This window comes from Acinonyx jubatus, chromosome A2 (genome assembly GCF_027475565.1).
Source record: "Acinonyx jubatus isolate Ajub_Pintada_27869175 chromosome A2, VMU_Ajub_asm_v1.0, whole genome shotgun sequence".
Taxonomy (NCBI): domain Eukaryota; kingdom Metazoa; phylum Chordata; class Mammalia; order Carnivora; family Felidae; genus Acinonyx; species Acinonyx jubatus.
This window is the reverse complement of record NC_069383.1, coordinates 73,984,509-74,010,876: the sequence shown is the minus strand read 5'-3', so window position 1 is coordinate 74,010,876 and position 26,368 is coordinate 73,984,509. Positions and strand designations below refer to the sequence as shown.

General features: G+C 34.6%; 1 protein-coding gene across 2 annotated transcripts; it reads left to right on the top strand.

Moving 5' to 3' along the window:
* Window positions 1-21: 21 nt before the first annotated feature.
* GTPBP10 (GTP binding protein 10) lies at window positions 22-24,406 on the top strand. 2 transcript variants are annotated; one of them, XM_053218476.1, is made up of 11 exons: window positions 22-153; window positions 2,737-2,930; window positions 8,563-8,654; window positions 9,436-9,580; window positions 13,935-14,008; window positions 15,350-15,402; window positions 17,551-17,658; window positions 18,228-18,305; window positions 20,790-20,913; window positions 22,385-22,439; window positions 22,713-22,880. In XM_053218476.1, the coding sequence occupies exons 1-11, from the start codon at window positions 121-123 to the stop codon at window positions 22,729-22,731; spliced, it is 975 nt and encodes a 324-aa protein (XP_053074451.1). In that variant the 5' UTR covers window positions 22-120; the 3' UTR covers window positions 22,732-22,880. The 2 variants fall into 2 exon arrangements, with proteins under 2 accessions (XP_053074451.1, XP_014937022.3); XM_015081536.3 differs by lacking the exon at window positions 22,385-22,439 and having other exon boundaries at window positions 23-153; window positions 22,713-24,406.
* Window positions 24,407-26,368: the final 1,962 nt, after the last annotated feature.

Genomic DNA, 26,368 nt, shown 5'->3' with positions numbered 1-26,368 from the left:
CCGTCTCCGCCGACCCGTGCGGAGGAAATATCGCGTTGGCGGCCAGTGGTGACGTAAAACTTCTGCGCGGTGAGTCCGTGTGTACACTTTCGAGGGTGTCAGCCCTAGAACGTCGCAGTCATGGTGCGGTGCGGTAGCGTGTGGTTCAGAAAGGTCCGTGACTGGTGCCTCTCAGCCTGAAGCTCGACAGATTGGTGCCTGTAGCCCCACCTTTGGTTCCCCTTTCCTCCCTTCCCTTTTTCTTTCTGGGGACCTTTTTCCTGCTTGTTCTACTGTAGTTTTCTCCTCTCAGTCCTTCGGAGTCAGACTTGGCTTTTGAGAAGTGGGAAGAATATATCTACCTGGAACGGTTAGAACTGTTGTTTGGGGGCCCAGGTGTGGAGGTTCTTCAGGGGAATTGTGTGCACGTGGAATGGGGAGCTAAGGAAATTAGGTTTTAGATATGCAATATCGTATACGTACCGTGTAAGGTTGACTTTTTCTTTTGGCTCAAATAGCGTGTCTTCTTTCTTTTAAGTAGTAATATACATAGCCTTTTCTTATAAAAGTTTTCCTCAAGTTCACGGTTCTTAAGAGCTTTCTAAAGACTTCTCATCAGAAAACGAAAGTAATGTAATTGGCTTCCTTCTTGCAAGAAATTTCTCTCACTTTGTATGCAGTGCCTGTTGTAGAATCATTTCTGTAAAAATTTAGTTGCTCCAAATAAAAAAAAGTCTCTTTAAGAGCTTTACTAGTAATGTTTTTTTGAAACTTAACCGGCATTATTAAACAACAAAGAGTCAGATACTCCTAAGTGTGCTTTCTAAACTTCTGAGTCTGATGAATCTGGAGGAGTAAAAAATGTGGCACCTGTTGAACGGAACTTTAAAAACAGAAACTTTCTTTTTATTGGAGGTAGAGGTATGAGTAATATCTCTGAATTATACTTTATCCAACCCTCTATTTTTCAAAAAAATAGGTAGTCAAAAGAAAAGAGACTTGTGAAAGGTAGTACTTGGGCATGTGAGGTAACTAATTCTCCAACTAAAAAGAAACTGCTACATTTTTTGGGGGGGGTGGGTAAGTCACGAAGGGCATGGTTGCCATGAACAGTCACTTCTCCATGTTGTTTGCAAGGGGAATCTATTCACTTATATGTGATGCATTTCTGGCATAGCCTGGAAGAATCAAAGCATAAGTTCTTCACCCTCAGAGAAAAATACTTTGTCTATTCCTCAAGTTCTTCTTTTCCATATTCCTTCTACCTTGTTTCCTTACAACATCCTATTTCATGACTATATTTGCATACTCAAAGACTAATATATGAATCTTTGTTGTGTACCTATCCACTGCAATCTGAGATCTAAACTGCATCAGAATCACCAAGGGAGTTTTTTCTAAATAATCCTGGTGAGACCTATCCTCATCCCCTCCTCCAGAGTATAGCAGAATGGTCAGTGGACTGTGTAGTTTAAAAAAACGTTCCCAGATGTTTTTGATATTTAAACTATGCTAAATGACTAAGGGCCATGAATTTAAGACATTACTCTGTAAGGAATTTTGATAATTGAGAGGTTAATACATAGGATCTTTACCTACAAGAAGTTTAGTGAGGGAAACAAGTAAACACTAAATGCAGTGTAAGTTTTCAAAGGGTGTAATAAGAGATAAGATCTAACTGCTGAGAAATCCCAGCAAAGTTAGTGGTGTTAGTTAGCAGCATTAACAAAGATATCAGAAAATAGGACATGTAGGTAGGTTTATGATAGAAAAGAACAAATGACTTTGAAGGAAAAAAAAATGAACAGTGGCATGGTGATGTGACAGTAGGTCATGTACAGAGCAGAGTGAGGAAGGAGAGATAGGTGAGGTTGAAGGAACAAAAATGAAACTGGAAAGGTAGGTTAAGAGCTTTGACTACTGAGAATTTTAGACAATTTCATAAACAGCAAAAACTAAAAAAAAAAAAAATGAATGGTTTTTTAATTGGGAGAAACATAGAGATCAGACCCATTTTCAGAAAAATAGTTCAGGCAGCAAGACAAAGAATGGGTTGAGGAAGGAATGACTAAACACAGCAAGAGCATTTTAGGAGCTAACATGATGGTCAAGATACTAAGTTGTACCAGAAAGGAAAAATAAATAGAGCTTTGGGGAAAGAAGCAGGTATAGTCAGAGATTCCCCTACGTAGTCTCAATGACTAGATAAACTGTGGTTCCATTATTTGGAAGAACACTGGGGGAACAGAATTTACCTGAGGAAAAGTTGTGTTTTCATATTATCATGGTTGTTATATTTTCAACTAATATCTAGGAAAAGGTGGATTATTTAAGGGGTTTCAAATATAAATTAAGTAGTGGGTTTTGCCCCTAGTTGCTTTAGACTATTAAGCTTACCTCCTGGTGGAAATGTTCAACAACTAGGCATAGAGAATATCTCACCCAGGTGATAGTTAGCTGGTATGGTCTGAGGTCACCCAGAGGAAAAAGTCTAGATTGAAAAGTGGGACAATGTCATAAACCTTCAGACAAAAAGTTGAACAATAATTGATCATTGAAAAAAAGAGGTATTAGAGGAGTTAATCAGAGGGGAAAGGGAGGTCAGACCAGAGATGAACTAAGAAAAGATTATGGATTTGGAATTCACAAAGCGGTATTGATTTTTTTTAGGAGCTTTAGTGGCAGCAAAGGACTAGAAAGGGGTTCTAAGTTGGTAAGCACGTTTGGTATCTTAATGCTCTCTCTCTGTCTTTAAAGTATGGAAACTTCATTGATAACCTAAGACTCTTCACCAGGGGAGGAAGTGGTGGAATGGGTTACCCTCGTTTAGGTGGAGAAGGTGGAAAAGGTGGTGACGTCTGGGTTGTAGCCCATAAGAAAATGACTTTAAAACAACTTAAAGACAAACATCCTCAGAAACGGTTTGTGGCTGGAGAAGGAGCAAATAGTCGGTAAGTATTGCCTGAATGACTTTGATTTTTGAAAAGTTTTCCCAGGGGAAAAAAAAGTTAGAAGATAAAAATTGAATTGGTAATTTGAAATAAATTATATCCTCTATTCATAACTGAGCAAACATCTACAATAATTAGCTCTAATGAGGATAAAAGGTAGAGACTATGCAATGTTTTGAGACTCTTAAACATTTTTATTTTCTTCTCGCAATGTCTGTTTATATTCTTTTGCACTTCTCTGTAGAAACAGAAAATGATCTGAATCCCCACTATTTTCTTCTAAAATTAAATTGTCATTGACAGTCTTTGGGAAAACTTCTTCAAATCTCAACTGTGCTACCCACCCCACCGTCACCAGTAGTTCTGCCAGGATCTTAAGGTTTAGAGCCTGTTTCACTGATCTGTCTCTTGTGTATTTTCCTTTGGCTTGTTTTGGTCTTTGTGACATCAAAATATTCCCTTTATTTTTTATTTTTTTTGCAAATTTTTGTTATTTTTTTTATGGAATATATGTTGCTCTCAAAATATGGGAAAAAAACCTTTTTCTTCTATTATAAAGAAATTGAAGAAAAATCTTAACTCAGTTACCTAGATTTTGGAAGTGGTGCTTGAACCAAGTCTTGAAAGGGGAATAGGATGTTGCCAGACAATAAAGGCAGGAAAAGGTGTGTTAGCAAGTGTACAACATTTATAAAGGCACTGGTTAGGAGGGAACAAGCTGTTTGGTGACATAATAAATATTTCTAGCATAACTGTGGTACAAGTGGGGCAGCTTGTTTTAAAATAAAGACATTGTAGTCCAGATTATGAAGAATCTGATATACTGTGTTACAGTTTGAATATTATCTTAGAGTGACGGGAAGCCATTGAAGGATTTTAAATAGGCAAGTGACAATACATTAGTGTTTAGGAAGATCACTCTAGGGATAATTGGTTAAAGAATGGATTGGACGTGTTGATTGAGGCCAATTTACAGAATATCGCAATATTTTGTAAGTGACAAAGTTCTCAAGGTCTGGCCTGTACCTATCTTTCTAGGTACAGGCCCTCTACATTCCCCTCTACATTCTATGTTTTCTGCATTCAGCCATGTTGGCTTTCTTTTAGTATCTTAGTGGTATTTGTCTTCTATCACTGGTCCTTTGTTTGTGTTATCTCTCCTGTAATACTTTTTCCTCACCTTCATCTGGTTGCTTCCTATGAATCCTTTAGATTTAATCTCAAGTCTTTCCTGATTTCTCTGATTAAGTCATAATTCCCATACCTACTCACATGTGTAGGTTCTAATTCATAAAACTTGTCACAGGTATAATTTTCCATTTTTCACATAATGATTACTGTCTGCTCTCTTACCAGTCTACTGTTGAGGTCCATGAGAGCAGAGTTTAGATCATCATTTCTCCCCAGATGTATAGTACAGTGATTGGTACATAGTAGATATTCAGTTAACATTAGCTGAATGATGGATTGGATTGACAGATGGATGGATTAGAGCTAGGTTAAAAAAGTGAAATAAGTTAGACTTCGTGATTGATGGCAGTACTGAAGGAGAATAATAAATCAAGGATAACTTCCTGGTTTTGACTTGAGTAGTAGGTAGATAGATAGTAGTATCATTCTTTGAGAAAGATTATGGTAGAAAGTGGCAACTGAGATGTAGAGGAAGGGGGTTTGAAGGGTCTATAAAGATATAAGCAAGCACTTAAAATATAGGTCTGTCATTCAGGAATATGGTCAGGTCTAGTGATAAATTTGTTGATCATAAGCATGGACCAGGGTAAGTGTATTACAGAAGAGGAAAGGATTGAGGATCAAATTCTATTATTCACCAACATTTAAGGGAAAGAAGCAGAAGATGTGATCTAAAATAGAGAGTCAGGAGAGATTTAGTGTCATAAAAGCTAAGGAGGAGGTGACAGTCTTGTTTATCTTGTAGAGTTCAGGTAAATTAAGTCATGAAGTTGAATAAACTTACTGAATGCCAGAATTTATTTTATAGCTCTGTGAATTATGTCTTCATGTGTCTAAATTTGGGTCCTACAAGAAGTAGGTACCAAGGTAGGATGAGCTGAAAGAGATTTTTTGGGGAAAACACTTGAACACCTGTAAAGGCAAATTGGGGAGGGACCTGAGGGGTAGTTGGGAAAGTTGTCTGACCACTTTGCAGGTCTAATGCCTTATGAAGGAGAGTAGGAAGGGCAAAGTTTTAGTCTGCTCTGTAGTTCTAAGAAAGTTTAGGCACAGCTGATGGTGATTCCTTAATCAAAAGTTGCCCATCAGAGGAATCTTAGTTTCCTACAAAGGGGTTGCCTTAGTAACCCTGCTGTACCCAGTCATTGGCTGGAAGTAGACTGCAAGAAGCATCATCTCTTTAAGATTTCAGAGCACAGCAGCTGGACCATAGGTCAGTTATGTTCCCTGCAGTCAGGTCTAGGAGATGCATTTTTATGGCCCACTATGTTACTCAGTGTTCAGTGTTTTTGTAATCAATTGTGCAGTGTTGTTTTTGTCAACTCAGAAATCTACAAGCGATTTTCAAGTTACCTTATCTGACATTTGGTTTCTGGTTATAGAACCAAAAGATGAGACTCTTGAATTGATGAAATTGAGCTCTCATTTGTTTTCATTTTGCAGTGCTAACAGGGATAACACACTTTTTGAGAATCAAGAATAAACTAATGCCTTACATGTAGTAGACTCAAAGATGAACTCCTACAATGGGGTATGGTGTATCATGCTCTGATTTTAAGGTATCACTTTGTAAATTTCAGTTCAAAAACTTTGTATAAATCAGTTAAAATCATGAATGATTGATTTGAGAATAGATTGGTATTTTAACTTTTTGAAATATTTTTTTGGAGTTTAATATTTACTACAGAGAATTTTTTTTATGCACTAATATCTACACATTGCTTCATTTATCCCCCATTTTACCTCAAGAATACAGTACTTTCCAACCAGTCTATGTCCTTACCCCAAACAACCAAGTTTTATCAGTATTTTGTTGCCAATTTCCCCCCCCACCTACCTTCACCTCCTCATTTTCTGTTTTTCAGACAAAACTCACTTAATTCCATCTGAAGAGATTTGTTCCCTATTGAATATAAATCTTAACTCCCTTCTTTTCCTTTAAAAATTGTTCATGTGCTTTAATTTTGGGGAGGTGAAAAAGTCCTGGGAAGAAGATCTTGATTATTAGACTTCCTTTTAAGTGCTCTAAGTCAGTGTTTTCAGACTGTGTCTTTCCGTTCTTTATTGTGCTACTTTCAAATGAGTTTTACTGCCATCCATAGTGAGAAACATTTTAGGCTTTACCCGACCATGTATGTTATGTCTATTTTCTGTTCTATTCTGTGGCATATTGTACATTGTTGTTTTCTTGTGGGAAAATATACATTATAACATGAAATTTCTTTTAACCATTAAAATTTTTTTTTTTCAATGTTTATGTTTTGAGAGAGAGAGGAGACAGAGTATGAGTGAGGGTGGAGCAGAGAAAGGGGGAGACACAGAATTCAAAGCAGGCTCCAGGCTCTGAGCTGTCAGCACAGAGCCTGATGCAGGGCTCGAACTCACGGACCATGAGATCATGACTTGAGCCAAAGTTGGACGCTTAACTGACTGAGCCACTCAAGCGCCCCTTAACCATTTTTGAATGTACAGTTCTGTGGCATTGTTCTACATTCATATTGTTGAAGTGATCACATATCTTGTTTTAAATGCTGGTTGTGACTGTATGAATGTCACACATTCTGTGAATGTTTGAAAAACATTGCATTAGGATTTTAAGATCAATTCATTAGATTTCAAATAAAAAGAATAGGAAACAGTATCATGTATCACCTATTAAATACAGTTTCACAAAACTTTAAAGTCATACACACACACACACACGACTGTGAATTTGTGTGTATCTATATTATTTCTTATTGAGTTGAAATTGAAAATTGACAACTACTTGGATAAATACCTAGTAGTGCAATTATTGGGTCATAGGGTAGTTCTATTTTTAATTTTTTGAGGAACCTCCATACTGTTTTCCAGAGTGGCTGCACCAGCTTGCATTCCCACCAACGTTGCAAAAGAGATCCTCTTTCTTTTAAATGTTAAAATTTCTATGCTGCAGACTGTGAGTCTGGAGTTCTCTCTTGTCCAGTAAGCAAATGGATGCAGAATTGAATATGAGAGAAATTAATGTCCAGGAGAAGACAAGGGCCTGGAACAGGAGTTTTATCTCTGTTTTTATTGAGCTCACAAGATATTACTCACCCGGTAAACATGAGGAAAACAAGAGCTTACACACATGAAAGTGGAGAAAACAAGATCTTACACATGTGGTGAACGTGAAGAAAACAAATCAGATAGTAATCATTAATGTGTGTGTAAGCAAAGGGGGGGGGATGCAAGTGGAATTTATACATTGGTGCCAGATGGAAAGTAATTTCCTGCAGGTGATACAAGTTACTCGTGATTGCATTACAATATCTCCTGGGACTCTCTCTCTCTGCCCTTCCTCAGTTTGTGCTCGTTTGTATGTGCTTTTGCTCACGCTCCCTCTCCAAATAAACATGAAAAAAATAAAGCTGTTAATAGTGCCTGGGACATATTATTGGCTGAAAAAGTAGTAGCTGATTATGTAATAGCCTTAGTATAGTTATTATGTAACTGTATAGTCTAATCTCTTTGTATATTTTTGTTCATTTTGGCTCTATATAATTCAAGCTCATTGTAAAAATATCAGATAAAGTAAAAAGATGTGAAAAAAGTCAGTCACCTATAATTCTTCCACCCATAGGTAACCACTATTAATCATTTCTTGACTTTTCTAAGACTTTTATGTACATTTATGCAAATTGACTTGTGACAGCTTGTAATTATATGGATGTATTTAAAATTTTGGGGTACAAAAGTGAGAGCACAGTATTTTCCGACCTTTTCTTTTCACTTAACGTTTTTTTTCCACACTGGACAATTGTTCAAAATAGCTGCATACTAATATACTACTGGAAATAACATAACGTTTGTCATTCACTTATTGAGGTAATTATAGATATTTTTACTGTTATAGTCACAATGTAATATCTATCCTTCTGTATATAGTATTTTATATGGTTGTTCATTTTTTTTTTTAGGATAAATTTCCAGAAGTAGAATTGCTAGTTAAAAGTTTATACCAATTAATTTTTTCATGAACAGTATGAGACTAGTCAGATGAGCCTCCTATAATTAGTGTACTCTTTATTTGAGATCAGAGTTAAAAGCTTTCTTATTCAATGGGTTTTCCTTTTATTTCTAGCTTATTTGTGTTGTAGCAATGATCTCTTCAGATATACAGTATTTTAGTTCATTATGGGTTAAAATGACTTTTGGTGATTAGCTTGGTAACTTAAATCATTATGTATTATGTATTATTTGTTTTTATTATTTTATTTTTGTTAAATTTATGTGATAGTCTAAAATGCAAGCAAACAATTAGGGACAGTTTTCTCTTCCACAGATATTTGGCCACTTAACATCTGCATTAACAAGAAAACTTTGTTGCTAGTCTTTGTAAACCATTGTATTTGGTTGGGCATAGACCATTTGTTATAGTGGGTTTTCTCTGTTTTGATTTAGCTTTATTTTTTTGTAGTGTTAATGCACTGAAAGGCTCCAGAGGAAAAGACTGTGAAATTCCTGTACCTGTGGGTATTTCAGTAACTGATGAAAATGGTAAAATTATAGGTAAGTGTATTGTAGATTCTAAGGTTGAGAAAAATGCATATTTTCTAAAATTGTTTGGGAGTTGTGGGGCATAGCTTCTCTTGAATTTCAGAATTTTTTTTCAGCTTGCTTGCTTGCTTGCTTGCTTGTTTGCTTGCTTATTTATTTATTTATTTATTTATTTATTTATTTAAAGCCCATGAGCTAGGGAGAGGGAGAGAGAGAATCCCACTCAGGCTGCATACTCAGCGTTGAGTGAGGCTCAGTATCACAACTATGTGATCATGACCTGAGCCCAAATCAAGAGCCTGTCAGTTGAGTGTCCAACTTCGGCTAAGGTCATGATCTTCCAGTTCATGAGTTCAAGCCCCACATTGAGTATGCTGGTGTCAGCCCCAAGCCTGCTTCGGATCCTTTGTCCCCCTCTTTCTCCTCCTCCCCTGTTTGCGCTCTCTCAAAAATAAATAAACATTAAAAAAAAACAAAACTATTTCAACTGCTAATTTATAAAAGATTTTTAAAACTTAATATAAACATTATCAAAATTAACTGCTAAATTTAAAATTATTATAAATATAGAAGAGTATTTACTCAGTTTTAAAATATATAACTAGTCTGTAATCAACTGCTTACAAAATGTTTCCTGGGATCAAACTTTTAATAGAATCTTAACCCAGTGGTTTAGTCCTGTAGATTTATAAACTGGAATTTTCTGGCATCTGTTTATAAACAAAAAAATGTCATTACTGATTAGCTCCACTTAGTAATCTTTTCTCTAAGTATCTTTCTCTGTGTTTTTAAGGAGAACTCAATAAAGAGAAGGACAGAATTTTGGTAGCTGAAGGAGGTCTTGGTGGTAAATTACTTACAAATTTCTTACCATTGAAAGGCCAGAAACGAGTCATTCACCTTGATCTAAAACTTATAGCTGATATAGGCCTAGTAGGGTAAGTATCATTTATATTTTTATTTTTATAATTTGAGAGCGAGAGTTCATGAGTAGGAATTAAATATAAATGGTAATTTGGGACCAGTGTTACTTATGGAATAAATTTATGGACTTTGTGCATTGTTTGTATACTTGAGAAATGCTGCTAAATATAGTCACTTTCATATTGCAAAAATAGAGTTTCATAGTTAATATTTATTTTTAAAAAGAAAGGAAGATCATAGCAATTAAGTAGGCTAGTGGGAATCTTAGAGGATGAATCAACAAAGAAAAAAAATCAAATGCAATAGTATAAGAAGGTAAAAAATGTTACCAGATATTAAGGGAATAAAATTACAAATCCAAACCACATTTTAAGAAACGTATAGGAGAAAGTAAAAAGAAAAGAATAAAATGATTGAGATACTCTTACAAATCTTAATAGAGGTACTGATATTTTATTAATCAGGTGGCTAAAGGCCAATCCAGACCATCTCAACCATCAGACTTAGATCCTATTGTGCACCAAGTTGGATCTTGCTATGACTGTTTCCCTGTCCTTCTTGTTCTACTTAGGATCTGTCCATTCTCAGTACTGCAGCCCCCACAATGTTGTCCTCCTTCACCAGCTTCCATTCTTTCATCAAGCAGTGCTGTTTAGCTGTAGGGTTTGCAGTGCTGACACCTGACCAGAGGGGGATGGATAGCAAGATAGAAAGGAGAGAAATGAAGGGAAAATTTTAACATTACATTTCTCCTGTCCCTTTCTCCCTGGCCCCACTTTAGCATTACACAGTAGTCAGATAGAATACCTAAGAAAACGGTAGGGAAGACTGCCTTATTGCTGGCTTTACTTGAAACTGCCAGTTCCATTCCTCACCTTACATAGCTTCTTTCTAAGCTCTTTTTATTTTCCACTCCAGCGATTTCACTGCTTCTTTACCAGACTCTTCAGTCTGAATCCCTTACCTCTTGCCATGCCTGTCTAGCTACTAGGTCTTAACAGCAATGGCTTAGAGTTCATAAAGGCCCCATTCCTGTTCACATTGTAACAGGGAAAGATGTGATCCTGGTGTTCACATTTAGTCTTTTCCATAAACCTTAGTTATGAGCCATAGGTTCTATATTAACTGTATATATTTCACAATGTTGTGGGTTTTAGTAGGGTTTTGTGGACTGAGAATATAGCCATTTACAGTCTAATTTGACACAAAAATGTGTTTCAAGTTCCATAGAGACACCTCTACAGACTAAGAATAGCCTCACAAGGCTGAGTAGTAAAGTTGGAATGAGGATGGGAGACTCAAGTGAGAGACTGTTTGGGTTAGAATCTCATATTCTTTGGAGGCCACCTGGATGGTGTCGGATAGATTGTAGAACATCTCTAAGCCTTTCCCATTTTTAATAGTGGATTTAGATGTTGGTAAAATATTGCTGGTGAGTAAGATAACACATTTGCGACATAATATATGCCTTGGATTTATGAATGCTCAATGAACAATTGGTAGTTGCTATCATTATCATCATTATATTGTCAACTTATTGGGAGTACATATAGTGAAATATTAAGCTTTTCAGAGATATGATATTAGTCAATATAAAGCATCAAGTTTCTTTTTTTTAATTTTTTTTTAGTGTTTTGAGAGAGAGCGAGAGAGAGCAGGAGAGGGGCAGAGAGAGAGAGGGAGACACAGAATCTGAAGCAGATTCCAGGTTCTGAGCTGTCAGCACAGAACTCCATGTGGGGCTCAAAGTCACAAACTGTGAGATCATGACCTGAGCCAAAGTCGGATGCTTAACTGACTAAGCCACCCAGGCATTCATCTTTTTTTTTTTTTTTTAAAGCATCGTGTTTCTTACGTACAATACTTAACATATGTATTTTAGTACTTTTAAATTAGGCACCTATTATTAAAAAGTTATTGCTGTGAATACCAGCATAAACAGATACCTGTTTGCTGGTTTCAGGAATGAACTGAACCTTAGAAGAAAGGTGTCATATAACTAACATACTTGTATGGCTGTTGTCAAATCTGATCTTTGCATAGGTTAGATTTCAGCTTCTAAAGTTTTTGTTAAGTACTTCCCAGGAAAACTCTCAAGTATCAGTTCTTCAATCATTAGCGTTCTTTCTCTTCTCTTATTTTGATCTCTTTGGAAATAGTTGCTGGCATTTTTCTATGTTTAATACTATTATGAAAATATGAAGATAATGGAAAGAAATAAGTTCAGTTAGTGATAATCATGGATAAAAATGATTGCAATTTGCTTGCCTTTTTTTTTTCAATTTGCTTTTCAAAAAGTTACACGAGGGGCACCTGGCTGGCTCATTTGGAAGAGCATGCAACTCTTGATCTTAGGGTCATGCATTTGAGCCCCACGTTGGGTGTAGAGATTATTTTAAATAAATAAATAAATAAACTTTTTTAAAAAGTTATAAGAGTCTGAGTGAGTATAATAAGATAAAAGGTGACTGTATTTCCACAGGAAAATGAGTCATTAAAAAATCTCACATTTTATTCTAAATTCATTGTAGGAAGATCTATTTAATAAGATATTTTAATTAGATTTATTTTTAAAGTTAAAAGAGTTCTAAGAGGTAGAATTTTTATTGAATTCTTATAGAATAATTTTTTATAGAATTTATGTAGGATTTCATATTGATATTTCCAAAGTATTACACCATTATTCCAAGTGCAAGTTTGGCAGGTTTTGAAAGAAGAACTTTTTCCAATTTCACTGAAAAGCGTAAAAGCAGGGATCACATTTATCTCCTTGATTTCTTTATTTTTGATGCCTAGTATATTGCTTCATATAAATTAATGCTTAGTAAATATTTTTTGGATAAATATAATGAAAATATCTGAATGGAACTGAGGAATCCTCTCTTAAGTGATGCCTGTTCCTAGTACTTTCTTCCTTATATGGTGGGCCTTTCTTAAGGTAAATTTAGCAATAAAATAAAAGCCTTTAAAACAAACATCTAGTTTTTATTTTATTTTATTTATTTATTTTTTAAAGTTTATTCATTTACTTAGAGAGAGTGCACATGAGCAGGGAAGGGGCAGAGAGCAAGGGAGAGAGAGAATCCCAAGCAGGCTCTTTACTGTTAACACAGAGCCCAATGCGAGGTGTGATGTCACCAACCATGAGATCATGACCTGAGCCAAGATCAAGAGTTGGACAGTTAACTGAGCACCCAGGTGCCCCTCCAATAAACAGCTATTTTAATTCAGCATTTTCTCATCAAGAAATGTATCTCAAGAAGGAGGTTAAAGTGTGTGTAAAAGTTCAACAAAAATAACTGTAGTATTTAAAGTTTTAAGAAAAAAGCTAGATAATGAATAGATAAGTAAATGCTGAAAGAAAATTTGCCAAAAATAGTTGTTTATTAATTCTAGCACATGCAGGTGACTGTACTGTTGATATATGTCTTTCTAGCTATACATATTTTTTTGTGTGTTATTCCTAATAAAAAATTGGAGATAACCTAAATGCTTAACAATAGGAAATTAGTTAAGTAAATTACAGTGGGCCTTGAAAGGTGTTCATCATGTATTATTCAGTTTAAAAAGCAGGCCAACTAACTATGAAAGTAGTCTTTCAGGAAAAAAAAATCAAAACTAAACCTGATCAAGGCTTTATATCAAACTAACAATTTATAGAAAATCTGGGGCACAAGGAGCATGCTAAAGGACATCATGGGGGTGCCAACAACAACAAAAAAAATCCAGACTATGGGAAACAAATGCTGCTATAGGACAAATGACCCAGTTTCCTTAAAAATAAAATTGCAGAGGGGAAACAAGATGGAGGACCTTTACCATGAGAAATTTAACAGATACATCAACCAGTTGTAATGCACGGACCTTGTGTGGGTCCCTGTTCAAACAAACCAACTTTAAAAAAGTTTTGGGAATGTGTTATTTGTTGAAGCTAGGTGATGGCTAAATGGGATACATTACTTCTCTCCACTTTTGTATATATTTGGAAATGTTCATATAAAATGTTTAAAAGAATCTACAAAGCAGTATAAGCAATATTTTGTCATTATTTGGCTACAATTAGTGGATTATAGATATTTTTATTAGTTTCTTTTTGTTTTCCTATGATTTGCAGGTTTTTTAAAGATAATTGAATTATTTACTCTCAGAGATACTAAAACATCTCTAGTGTCCAGCATGAATTTGTTTTTAATTTTTTCATATGTATATTTTGTTGCTCAAGTTTTTCAAGATTATTTTTAGTTTATGTTCTACTTTTATTCTCAGAAAATATCCAAGAAATCTACTTCCTGAGGTGTTAAAAAATTCAGAGATAAGCAAGTATTAATAATACTTGTTTTAATACATTATTTTATTTTTCCATTTCAGATTCCCAAATGCAGGAAAATCCTCTTTGCTAAGTCAGGTTTCTCATGCAAAACCTGCAATCGCAGATTATGCATGTAAGTATAATTTGTTGTATATTTTAATGTGTGTAGGTAAACTTTTAAAGACTGCACTTCCTTTGAGTATGAATAAAATGACAACTCTGACGTCGCTTTAGTTTGAAAACTCTTGGCCGATAGAATACATGCATTTCCCATTAATCCTTGAAACCTCTGTAGCCCTCAGCAAAGTTCCTAGCACTTGTTAGGCACTTGCTTTGTTGCATTTATTTCTCTGTTGCATAATCATTTATTTAATTTAATTACGATTTTATGAGCATCTACCCTTTATTAAGCACTGTACTTTCATTTAGCAAGTATTTATTTCTGTGAACTACAGTAGGTACTGGAGTTACAAAGATTGGTAAGCAGAAACAGATACCGTTCTGACTCTTACTGAGCTTACAGACTGGTAGGGGAAGGCACATATATCACACATGACTATGAGGGAATATAATATTCTATGAAAGAGTGTAGGTGGCTGCTTAAAACTCCTTTGGGAAAGTGTGATGCTAGGGCTGAGGTGTAAAGAATACACGAGTGAATCAGTGACACACAGTGGATGTGAAAGGTGTTTCAGCTAGAGGAAATAGCATGTACAGAAAAGCTCTGTAGTAGCAGGGAGATTTGTGTGTCTAGAGAGCATGTAGTAAGGGAAAGAAGGATAAAATGATTAGATTTGCTTTTCAAAAACATCTCTCTGAATAGAATATATAGAGAATGGAATGGCATGGGTCAGAAAATTGGTCTGGGAAAAATATGCTATTGCAGTAGTTAGATGAAATATAATGAAGGTTTAGCCTAATGAATGAATGTGACAGAATCTTTGCCATCATTAAACAAAAAGATACAAAACATACATTAACCTGGAAAATAAAAGCTGTTCTAAAATTAGACTCTGAGGGAGTAGAATTAATTTTGGACTAATTGCTATAAATTACATAGCCAATATTTATTGTTATGATACAGGGACTCTTGAGAAGGAAAGAGGAAGAAAAGCTCAGAGTTGTAGGAAGGAGGCTAGTTTCTAAACTGATGAGGCTTGAGGATAACTGAATGAGAAAAGGAGTAGAGAAGTTTCATCCATAGACCCAGTGATAGAAACCTAAATTCTCCTCTACCCACCAACACCTTTACCACAATCCTTAAAGTACAATAAAAGAACTTTGAAGCCCTCTAATTATATTAGATCTATGGCTATGCAGATTATAATTATATTTTCCATTCCAACAAATGAGAACATAATCTGAGTTAAATTGTTCACAAAAAAGAAATATTATTTATTTTATACATGAGGCTAAGACAATTTTGAGAGTACCAGCCTTTATTCTGGCCTTAATTTATTGTTCTTTCTTTCAGTTACAACATTACAGCCTGAACTTGGAAAGATTGTGTATAATGATTTCAGACAGGTGAGTATTTTTAAAGTAACACAGTTGGTTAGAAGGGAAAGTACTTGCTTTTGGCACTTGGACTTTGTAATATTTTATTGTTTCTGTGGTGTTAGGGGGAGAAAAATTACCAGGATTTTGTTTTTGGTAAATGGAACCATTAACAATTCAATTCTATTGACTGCAATCATAGTAAAATATTGTATAAGAATATAACTTCCTTCTCCTTCCAAATTTTAGGTCCAGTTTATCATTACAGCATCCTATCTTCTTTATCTCTTTGATCTCTGTTTGTTCTCATTGCAATTCCATATTTTACTGCCATATTTGATTATTGATTTTTGTTTCCTAAAAGCATTTTCTAAAGTTCATGGAATTGATTTTATTCCAACTTTCTCTTTCTAAAAAAAAAAAAAAAGGTTTTAATTGAAGAGGATTCTGGTCTAGCTATTAAGTTATTTTTCCTTGATAAGGAAGAACTATAGATAGTTTGAATAATTAGAGTAAAAATAAATAAAAAATGGAAGTAACAAACTTTTAAAATATATAATGTATGATCAATAATTGTGCTCCTTAGTATTTACCCAAACGAATTGAAAACTTAACATACACACAAAAACCTGCACATGGATGTTTGTACCAGTCATATTCATAAGTGCCAAAACTTGGAAGTAGTCATGATATGCTTCAGCAGGTGAATGGATAAATAAATTGTGGTAATAATAGAATATTATTTAACATTAAAAAGAATTGAGCTATCAAGCCATGAAAAGACATGGAAGAACCTTAAATGCATATTACTAACTGAAAGAAGCCAATCTGAAAAGACTGCATACAGTATGATTCTAACTATGTGACATTCTGGTAAAAGGCAAAACTGTGGACATAACAAAAAAATCACTGGTTACCAAGAATTAAGGGGACAGAAAGAATGAATAGAAGAGCACAGACGATTTATAGGGCAGTGAGACTATTGTGTATGATACTGTGCTGGTGGATGCATGTTATATGTTTGTCAAAGCCCATACAGTGTACAACACCAAAAGTGAACTCTAATGTAAAGTATGGACTTAAGGTGATGATGTATCAGTGTAGTTTTATATAATCCACTGACCTAATTAAAAGACATTAAGATTTATATTCATTTTTAATAGTGATATAACAGTAAAAAATGAAATGCTTCCAACAATTATACAGAATATTGAATAATAAAGTTACAAATACAGGATAATATGAATATGGAGAGCAATATTTAGAGGAAAAGAGTACATTGTAAATTTTAAGGGAAACTTAATTCTCAATAACAAAATTCTCAGTGGAGAACCTCCAAACAAAATTTTAGGACATGAAAAAAAAAATTTAGGACATGAGACCTCTGTTATATTTTGTCTAGGTAACTACTTTGTCACTTAGCCACAATTGCCTTTAAAATTCTGCAATCCTATCCACATGGGCAGTTTGTGTAAAGCAGTGCTTCTCATCAATTACTGCACATCAGAATTAACTGGATGGCTTCAGCAGAACAATGATAAATGAAGCCTGAGCTCCAGAGATTTGAAACCAAATTCCTTAGTGGTAGGGCTTGGGCATCTCTACTTTGTCAAAGATCCCTGGGTGTTTATAATGTGCAGTGAGTTTTGAAAACCACAAATGTAAATTAATGGTTAACATTTCAAAAAGGAGTTATAGGAACATTATGTCCTTTACTTATCAAGAATCTTCAGTAGTCCTCCTGGTAGAACATGAACAAAAAAGGAACAATAGTGCCAAATAATCAATTACATATAGAATTTAAAACTTGAAATGACAGAGCTATACTAAGTAAATGCTGAATTAATATCCTTCTGTACTTTTAAGAATTTACAAAGTTGAAATTCTATGACAGGTTCATATTGAACAATATAATTAATGTAATCCTAAAAAGGATTTATGTTATTAATGTTAAACTAATCCCTAGAATTCTTAGATTATTAGATTAATAAGTAAAACTGGGACTCTAATTTTTGATAACAAAGTATTTTGATTCTTAGAACATTTATTTTGTTATAAAGGTATCTTGGCTTTATAAAGAGTCGGTAATCACAAATTAGAAACTATTTATATTTCAAATATGAAAATCTGTGGATATAATTGTTTTCTTTTTCATCAAACCATTTAACTTTGTATTAGATATCAGTAGCTGATCTTCCTGGTTTAATAGAAGGAGCGCATATGAACAAAGGAATGGGCCACAAATTCCTCAAGCATATAGAAAGAACTAGACAACTACTTTTTGTTGTAAGTCATATGCATACCAATGTAATATACAAATGAATGTGAAAACCAATGAGTTTAGTTTTCCTAGAAATTGATTATGGCAATAAGTTTTAAAGATAAGGTAGTATCATATGTTATTCCACTAAGTGTTTAAATGGGGGTCAAATACAGTAAATAATTCAATTATATTGTAGGGGTGGAAATGGCATTACTGTATCAGATGTAAATTTGGCTCTACTTTTCAAGGTTTAATTCCTTAAGATTGTCAACATTCTGCTATGTTGTATAGTATCTCTTTCCTACTTCATTTGTGGTGCTAAAGCCATACATTAGATTATCTGTATAAGTACATACAAATTGCCTTATCTATACTGCTTTCTCATTTCATTAATGATTGTAATTTTATCAGAATAATTATAGCTATCCTAACACCACAGTTTCTCTTACTTATTTTGAATTACTAAATTACCAATAGTGTATAGGTTGAGAAATTGTTTTTAACTTGAGAGAGTAAAACATTTCAAAACAGAAATTTATAACTTTTTATGTTGTTTTTATGTTAGAGACTGTCTCTTTCCATCTTTTTTTAGGTCGATATTTCTGGATTTCAGCTTTCTTCCCAAACTCAATACAGAACTGCCTTTGAAACCATAATACTTCTTACAAAAGTAGGTTTTCTGTTTTACTGTGTTCTGCATTTGGTCTAATATGTAGGCATATAGGACTGTATTAAATAACAGATAATTAGAATAAATATATGTTCCACCTCTACTTCTTGAAGCTTTGATGTCAAAGAATTATCTAAACCTACTTTCTCCAGTTCTTCTGTATTAACCCACTCTTCAAACTGTTACAACCAATAAAATCTTGTTTGGTTCCAAATCCTTGTTACATATTTCTCAGACTTTATTTTGCTTGAACTTTTATTCCTACTTTTTAGATTGTTTCTTCGTCTATTTTTTGTGCTCTTTCCTGTTCATTGTTTAAGTAGCATTTGGTTACAGTTAATATACTGATGACTGCCAAATCTGTTTCTGATGCTTAGATCTTTTGGTTGTGCTTTCGATCAGCTGCCTAATAGATATCTTTGATTGGATGTCCCATTAAGTTATCAGACTTATAAAATAAGTTAGTTATTTTAGTTAGTATAAAACTAACTTTTTTTTTTTTTTAACTCTTCATCTTCCCCAAGAACTTTACTGGGTATATAAACCAGAAACCTGCGTGTTGGTCTTGATTCTATCTTTCTCACCACCTGCATTAAGCCCTGTCAGTTCTATATCTTAAATTTCTCTGAAATTCATCTACTTATCTTCATCCACACTGTTACAATCAACCCCCCTTCACTAGAATGTAATCTCCTTGTTTCCAGTCTCACCTCTCTCCAATCCATTTTTTTTAATTGAAATTTAGTTGACACACAAAGTTATATTATTTTCAGGTGTACAACATAGTGATTCAACAACTCTATATAATATGCTGTGCTCACCACAAGTGTCGCCTCCATATGTCACCATATAATGGCTATTATTATACCATTCTCTAGTCCATTTTTTATTTGGCAACTGGAGTGATCTTTGTGAAAGAATCAAGCTGATGTTTTTTCCTTGTTTAAAATGCTTCAATGGTCCCCCACTGCTGTTAGGTTAACATCTTACCCTGAACATGGTTTTTGAGGTCTGGCAAGAGTTGGCTCCTACCTAGCAGTTCATCTGTGCCCTTCCTGCCTTACTTTCTATTATCAGCCGTATGATTTCTCTTTAACACAGCATGATGTCTCTTACCTCCAGGACTTTTTATATCTTATATCCTTGTTAATTTTTGTCTATTATGAATAATGCTTCTGTGAGCATTTGAATACAGGTTATTGTACGGACATGTTTTCATTTCTCTTGGGTATATACCTAGGACTAGAGTCGCTAGATAATATGGGAAATCAATGTTTAACACTTTGAGGAACTGCCAGACTTTAACAGAGTGGCTGTATCATCGTACTATTTTATAATCGCACTAGCAATGTTATGTGAGGCATTCCATTTTTTCCACGTGAATGCCAACATTTGTTATTGTCTGTCTTTTTTATTTTAGTTATCTTAGTGGGTGTGAAGTGGTATTTCATTATGGTTTTGATCTGCATTTCTCTAATGATTAATGATGTTGAACATCTTTTCATGTGCTTATTAGCCATTTGTATGTCTTTGGAGTAATGTCTATTCAGAATACTTTGCCCAATTTTTAATTGGGTTACTTGTCTTTTTATGCTGCGTTGTAAGAGTTCTTTATATTTTGGAAATAAATCCATACCAGATATATGATTCACAAATATTTTCTCCCATTCTGTCAGTTTTCTCCACTTTCTTTTTTTTTTTTTTTTTTAAGTTTTTATTTATTTATTTTGAGAGAGAGCATGCGAGAGCAAGCACAAGCAGGGGAGGGGCAGGGAAAGAAGGAGACAGAGAGAATCCCCAGCAGGCTCTGCACTGTCAGCACAGAGCCTGATGCGGGCTTGAACTCAAAAACTGAAATCGTGACCTGAGCCAAAACCAAGAGTCAGACACTTAACCGACTAAGCCACCCAGGCACCCCAACCCATTACTCCATCAGTTGTCTTCATTTTCTTTATATTTTTTTGAAGCACAGAATTTTACATTTTAATGAAGTTCCGTTTGTCTGTTTTTTCTTTTGCTTGTGTATTGGTGTCATAGCTGAGAAACTTTTGCCTACTCCATGGTTATGAAGATTTACTCCTAAGTACACTTACTTTTTCCAAGAATAATACAAGTGTAACATTAAGTTGTCATTATTTGCTTCTGAATTTTATCAGTGTGCTTAATAGATGTCTAGATATCTGTATTTGGACCTTGGCACAAAATCACAACTGTGATTTTGAATTAAAATATTGGAATTAAATTCAATTTGAATTTAAATATATTGAATTATTTGAATTAAAATATATTAACACATGACCTAACCAGTAAGCATTTTATGAATTTTGTCATTTAGTTTTGTGGTTGTTGGGGTTTATTGCATTTCAGGAATGTGAGTGGGCTGTAGATTGATTACCCAGGCCTGCATAGTAAAGATATTACCAAATAGGTGATCTATACAGATATTTTAATACAATTGTTTGGTTTTTCTTTTTTTATTTAAAGGAGTTGGAGTTGTACAAAGAGGAACTTCAGACAAAACCTGCACTCCTGGCAGTTAATAAAATGGACTTGCCAGGTGCCCAAGATATGTTCCATGTACTGATGAATCAACTCCAGAATCCTAAAGGTAAATACATTTGTTCATTTAATGTCAATTTAATGATTACCTCTTGTGTGCAGAGATTGCTAAATGGTATAATCAATGGATAAGAAAACTGCCAGTTCTACTCTTAAAAAAAGTATGAAGAAAGAATGCATACCATATGAAACTTTAACACTGTAATATAATCAAGTTTCAGACTTGTGATGTGGACAGTAAATTAGAAGAGACGAAAGAAGAGGTCAGGCTTCATGAAGAAGTAAAACTTAAACTGGGCCCTTAAAGAATTAATGGGATTTGGATCAGAAGAGGAAAAAGTCAACATCTTACCTGTAAATTCTTTTACTTTAACGTACTTAACAAGTTCTAGAACTTTATTACCCTAATACACCACAAATTTAAAACCAGAGCACATAGTTTTAAAGAGGTATGTATCTTTGCAATGCTAGCTCTATAGGTCTCTGAAGGGTACTAATCTTCTAAAAAGAACTTGAATACCTGTGTATGTGTTACATAGAATAATAGAAGCTGTAACTGCAAAAGGATTTATTTGTTTGAAAATTTGTTCCTAAATGGACCACTTTGTGTAAAGGAACTTAAAGAGACTCTCTACAGTTTTGAATATTGACCTTTGCAGAACACTTCGTATCCTACAGCGATGATGCTTTCACTTTTCTGAAGCTAGTAGAGGACCTCTTCACAAATGAGGAAAAGTAGGGTGGACGGAAGGTGGCTAATATGTTTGTAAATGGTACTAACTTTTCTGTTTTTATCCTTGGCACAAAAATTGGGGAACATAAACTCTAGTGTACTAGGACTAGCAGAAAGCACCAGAAGATACTTTCTCTCCTCTCAAAAATCTTTCCACTGTGTCATTTATGTATTGGAGATGACCTTAAGTTAATAAATTACTCTTAGAATATAAATACCTTGGAACTACTCAATAATCTTCATTCCTTAATGTCACTTGCTTTATGAAGTCATTAGATCTGTTTGCTAATTGTTCTTGCAGAAAAGGGAATTTTTAGAGGAGGTATCAGAAGGGAGGGTAACTCAAGGGTTTGTGCCTATTTTGGACTGTCGTAAAACAAAACATAGTCCCCTCAGTGATAATTCCTGAGTTAGCTTCTTTAGATTTCTTTGGGGACATATGAATCTCAGAAACCAAGCTCCATGTTAGCTTGTCCAGTCTCTCCCAGTCTAGCCTTTCTGTTAACCCATGTTAACCCATCCCATCAGGGTGCCATTCCCCCTCCCATTGTCTTGGAGGCAGGGAAGTAGACAAAAACTAATATGTCAGTCCCTTTGGGGTGATAAACCAGACTCATCTGAAATCATCTACCCTTGAACTGTCCCCACACCCTTTTCAGTTTTAGTATAGCTCCTACCACTAGTGATAAGTCTGTATTTTAGGGAAGCTAAAGGCCACCTATATACTGAGGCAAGCTAGAATGTCCCACTCATGAATGATGTTATTTTTATACATAATGTCTTTCAGACATATGTTGTCTGACTTCATTGAACTCTCCAAGAAAACCAAATTTATTGCTTCTGTAAGTAAATCATATATGATTTATCTTTAATTTATTCTTAATTTGGTTTAAAACATATTCATCCAACAAATATTTGCTAAGCACCTATCATGTGCAAAGAATCTTATCATTGTCATTTGTAAAACAAAAGATTCTGAGAGCTTATTAATGAGGGAAAGAAAAAAAGAATTAAAAATGCCAAGTTTTTGGTTCATAAATCAAACCTCTAACATAATTTTAACTTCTTTTCAAAGACCATGAAAATCAGCTTAGTTTTGAGTTTCTCTGTTTCAGATTTTTTGCATTTATTTAAGAAAAACATGATTCCAGAGAGGACTGTGGAGTTCCAACACATCATCCCCATCTCTGCAATTACGGGAGAAGGAATTGAAGAATTAAAGAACTATATAAGAAAATCTCTGGATGAACATGCCAACCAGGAAAATGGTGCATATCATAAGAAACAGTTGCTTAATTTACAGATTTCTAATACAATATCTTATAATGAGCCACCACCAAAGAATGGTGTTACTAGTCCCAGATAGATGTAATTTAAATCTATTAAAAATGATATCAAGGGGCCCCTGTGTGGCTCATTTGGTTAAGTGTCTGACTCTTGGTTTAGGCTCAGATCGTGATCTCGCGGTTTGTGAGATTGAGCTCCGTGTCAGGTTCTGCACTGACAGCATGGAGCCTACTTGGGATTCTCTCTCATTCTCTCTGTTTCTCCCTTGCTCACATGCATGCATGCACACACACACTCTCTCTCAAAAAAATAAATAAGTAAAATAATAAGATACAGAAATTGTGTTCATTTCAAAGACCTGTTTTTTTAGGTTAGTTATTATTAACCTTCTGATATATACGCCATCATTCAAGAACCATACTTTCTTGTTTTGTAGTTAAGTGCATTGATAGTAAAAAAGTAACTTAAAGCTAAAAATGACAATTTGTAATTTCATGGCCAATTCACCTAAAACAAAATCCTGATATTCCTGTATTATGATGTCTCTAGTGAGGTCATTTATTTATATATATATATAGAGAGAGAGAGAGAGAGAGAGAGAGAAATTTTTTTATCCTAGGATATTATTAGAATGAGCAACTAGGTTTTGTTTTTGAGTCTGTCTTGTACCTGATTCTACTAAATATGTGATAGTTCGTTTAATTGGAAAACCTCAGAACCCTAAATTTCAACTTATGTTCAGTTGTAGTGAAGATCACTGATAATATTTAACAGAAACTAGCAGGTAGATGTTTGTAATTTCACCTTTTAGACATTTTTCTTTCTTAAGTGTAAGTATTTTTTCCTGCTTTGGATCAGACTGGTGTATCTCATTTTGTTGTGCCCATATCTGTTTTGTTGTCTATTCTCATATTTTAGTAAAGAGAAGTAATAAGAAGTGTAAACTTTAAACAGTATTATCAATCATCAATATATTCTAAAGAGATTAAAATTTCTCAATTTCTGTTGTAGTTTCAAAAATTCAAATTGGATATTTTTTCTTAATTAGTTTCATTATAATATATATGTTCATTGTGAAAAAAATTTGAACAGTGCAAAGCATATATATCTTAATTAGTTTTATTATATATATATATATATATATATATATGTTCATTGTAAAAAAAAAAAAAACAAAATTTAAACAGTGCAAAGCATATAAAAGGAAAAAGAAAAGTTCCCATCTTTCTGTGTAGGGCCATCCGGTCCTTCCCAGAGAAAACCACTGTTAATAGTTTCTTATATTCTGGCAGAATTTTTTATTCATTTATCTTTTTACCCAAATGAGTTCATTATGTAAACCTAAGGGTTTTTTTTAAATAGTAGCAAGTTAATTAGCTTTTTAAAAAACATAACTTATTGTCAAATTGGCTAACATACAGTGGCAAGTTAATTAGCTTTCAAAAATTATTCTTCATGGACTTCAAGCTGTATTTACTAAGCTGTAATCATCAAGACAGTATGGTACTGACACAAAAACAAACACTCAGATCAATGGAACAGAATAGAGAACCCAGAAATAGACCCACAAACGTATGGCCAACTCATCTTTGACAAAGCAGGAAAGAATATCCAATGGAATAAAGACAGTCTCTTCAGCAGGTAGTGCTGGGAAAACTGGACAGCGACATGCAGAAAAATGAACCTGGACCAATTTCTTGCACCATACACAAAAATAAACTCAAAATGGATGGAAGACCTAAATGTAAAACAGGGAGCCATTAAAATGCTTGAAGAGAAAGCAGGCAAAACCTCTTTGACTTTGGCCGCAGCAGCTTCTTAAATTTTTTTTTTTCATCATTTATTTTTGAGAGACAGAGCATGAGCAGGGGAGGGGCAGAGAGAAAGGGACACACAGAATCCGAAGCAGGCTCCAGGTTCCAAGCCGCCAGCACAGAGCCCGACGTGGGGCTTGAACTCATGAACTGCAAGATCATGACCTGAGCCAAAGTCGGACACTTAACCAACTGAGCCACCCAGGTGCCCCATTTCTTTTTAATTGTTTTTTAATGTTTATTTATTGACAGAGTATGAGCAGGGGAGGGGCAGAGAGAGAGGGAGACATAGAATCTGAAGCAGGTTCCAGGCTCTGAACTGTCAGCACAGAGCCCAATGTGGGGCTTGAACTCACAAACCAATAGATCATGACCTGAGCCGAAATTGGACGCTTAACCAACTGAGCCACCCAGGCACCCCTGCAGCAACTTCTTAGTCAGCATGTCTCTGGAGGCAAGGGGAACAAAAGCAAAATGAACTATTGGGACTTCATCAAAATAAAAAGCTATACAGCAAAGGAAACAATCAGCAAAACTAAAAGGCAACCGACAGAATGGGAGAAGATATTTGCAAATGACACATCAGATAAAGGGTTAGTATCCAAAATCTATAAAGAACTTACCAACTCAACACCCAAAAAACAAATAATCCAGTGAAGAAATGGGCAAAAGACATGAATGGACACTTCTCCAAGGAAGATACACACATGGCCAAATGACATGAAAAAATGCTCCACATCACTAATCATCAGGGAAATACAAATCAGAACCACAATGAGATACCACTTCACGCCCGTCGGAATGGCTAACATTAACAACTCAGGCAGCAACAGATGTTGGCAAAGATGTGGAGAAAGAGGATCTCTTTTGCACGGCTGGTGGGAATGCAAACTGGTGCAGCCACTCTGGAAAAAAGGATGGAGATTCCTCAAAAAATTAAAAATAGAACTACCCTACGACCCAGCAATTACACTACTAGGCATTTATCCAAGGGATACAGGTATGCTGTTTCAAAGGGCACATGCACCCCAATGTTTATAGCAGTACTATCAACAATAGCCAAAGTATGGAAAGAGCCCAAATGTCCATCGATGGATGAATGGATAAAGAAGATGTATTACTCAGCAATCAAGAAGAATGAAATCTTGCCATTTTCAACTATGTGGATGGAACTAGAGGGTATTATGCTAAGTGAAATTAGAAAAAGACAAATATGACTTCCCTCATATGAGGACTTCAAGATACAAAACAGATGAACATAAGTGAAGGGAAACAAAAATAATATAAAAACAGGGAGGGAGACAAAACATAAAAGACTCTTAAATACTGGAGGGGTGGAGGGAAGGGAGATGGGCCAAATGGGTAAGGGGCATTAAGGGAATCTACTCCTGAAATCCTTGTTGTAACTTGGATGTAAATTAAAAAGTAAATTTAAAATTAAATACATACATACATACATACATACATACATACATACATATTATAACCCAAAGTGCAAAAAAAAAATATTCTTCAAAGCCGCTTTTAAATTATTACAAATTATTTTGGAATTTAAGGCTTAGTGAAGCCTTTACATATAGCAATAAGTATTAAATATGTCAATATTCTACTTAAATTTCTTCTGATATGACACTGTGAATGAGTTTTTACAAGCATTATTTACTTTTATT

Excerpts from the sequence above, each read along its gene's own strand:
- GTPBP10 (XM_015081536.3), top strand. The coding sequence starts at position 121 with ATGGTGCGGTGCGGTAGCGTGTGGTTCAGAAAG. Across the intron at positions 9,581-13,934 it reads GCTGATATAGGCCTAGTAGG|ATTCCCAAATGCAGGAAAAT; the intron begins GTAAGTATCATT and ends TTTCCATTTCAG. Across the intron at positions 15,403-17,550 it reads TGTATAATGATTTCAGACAG|ATATCAGTAGCTGATCTTCC; the intron begins GTGAGTATTTTT and ends ACTTTGTATTAG.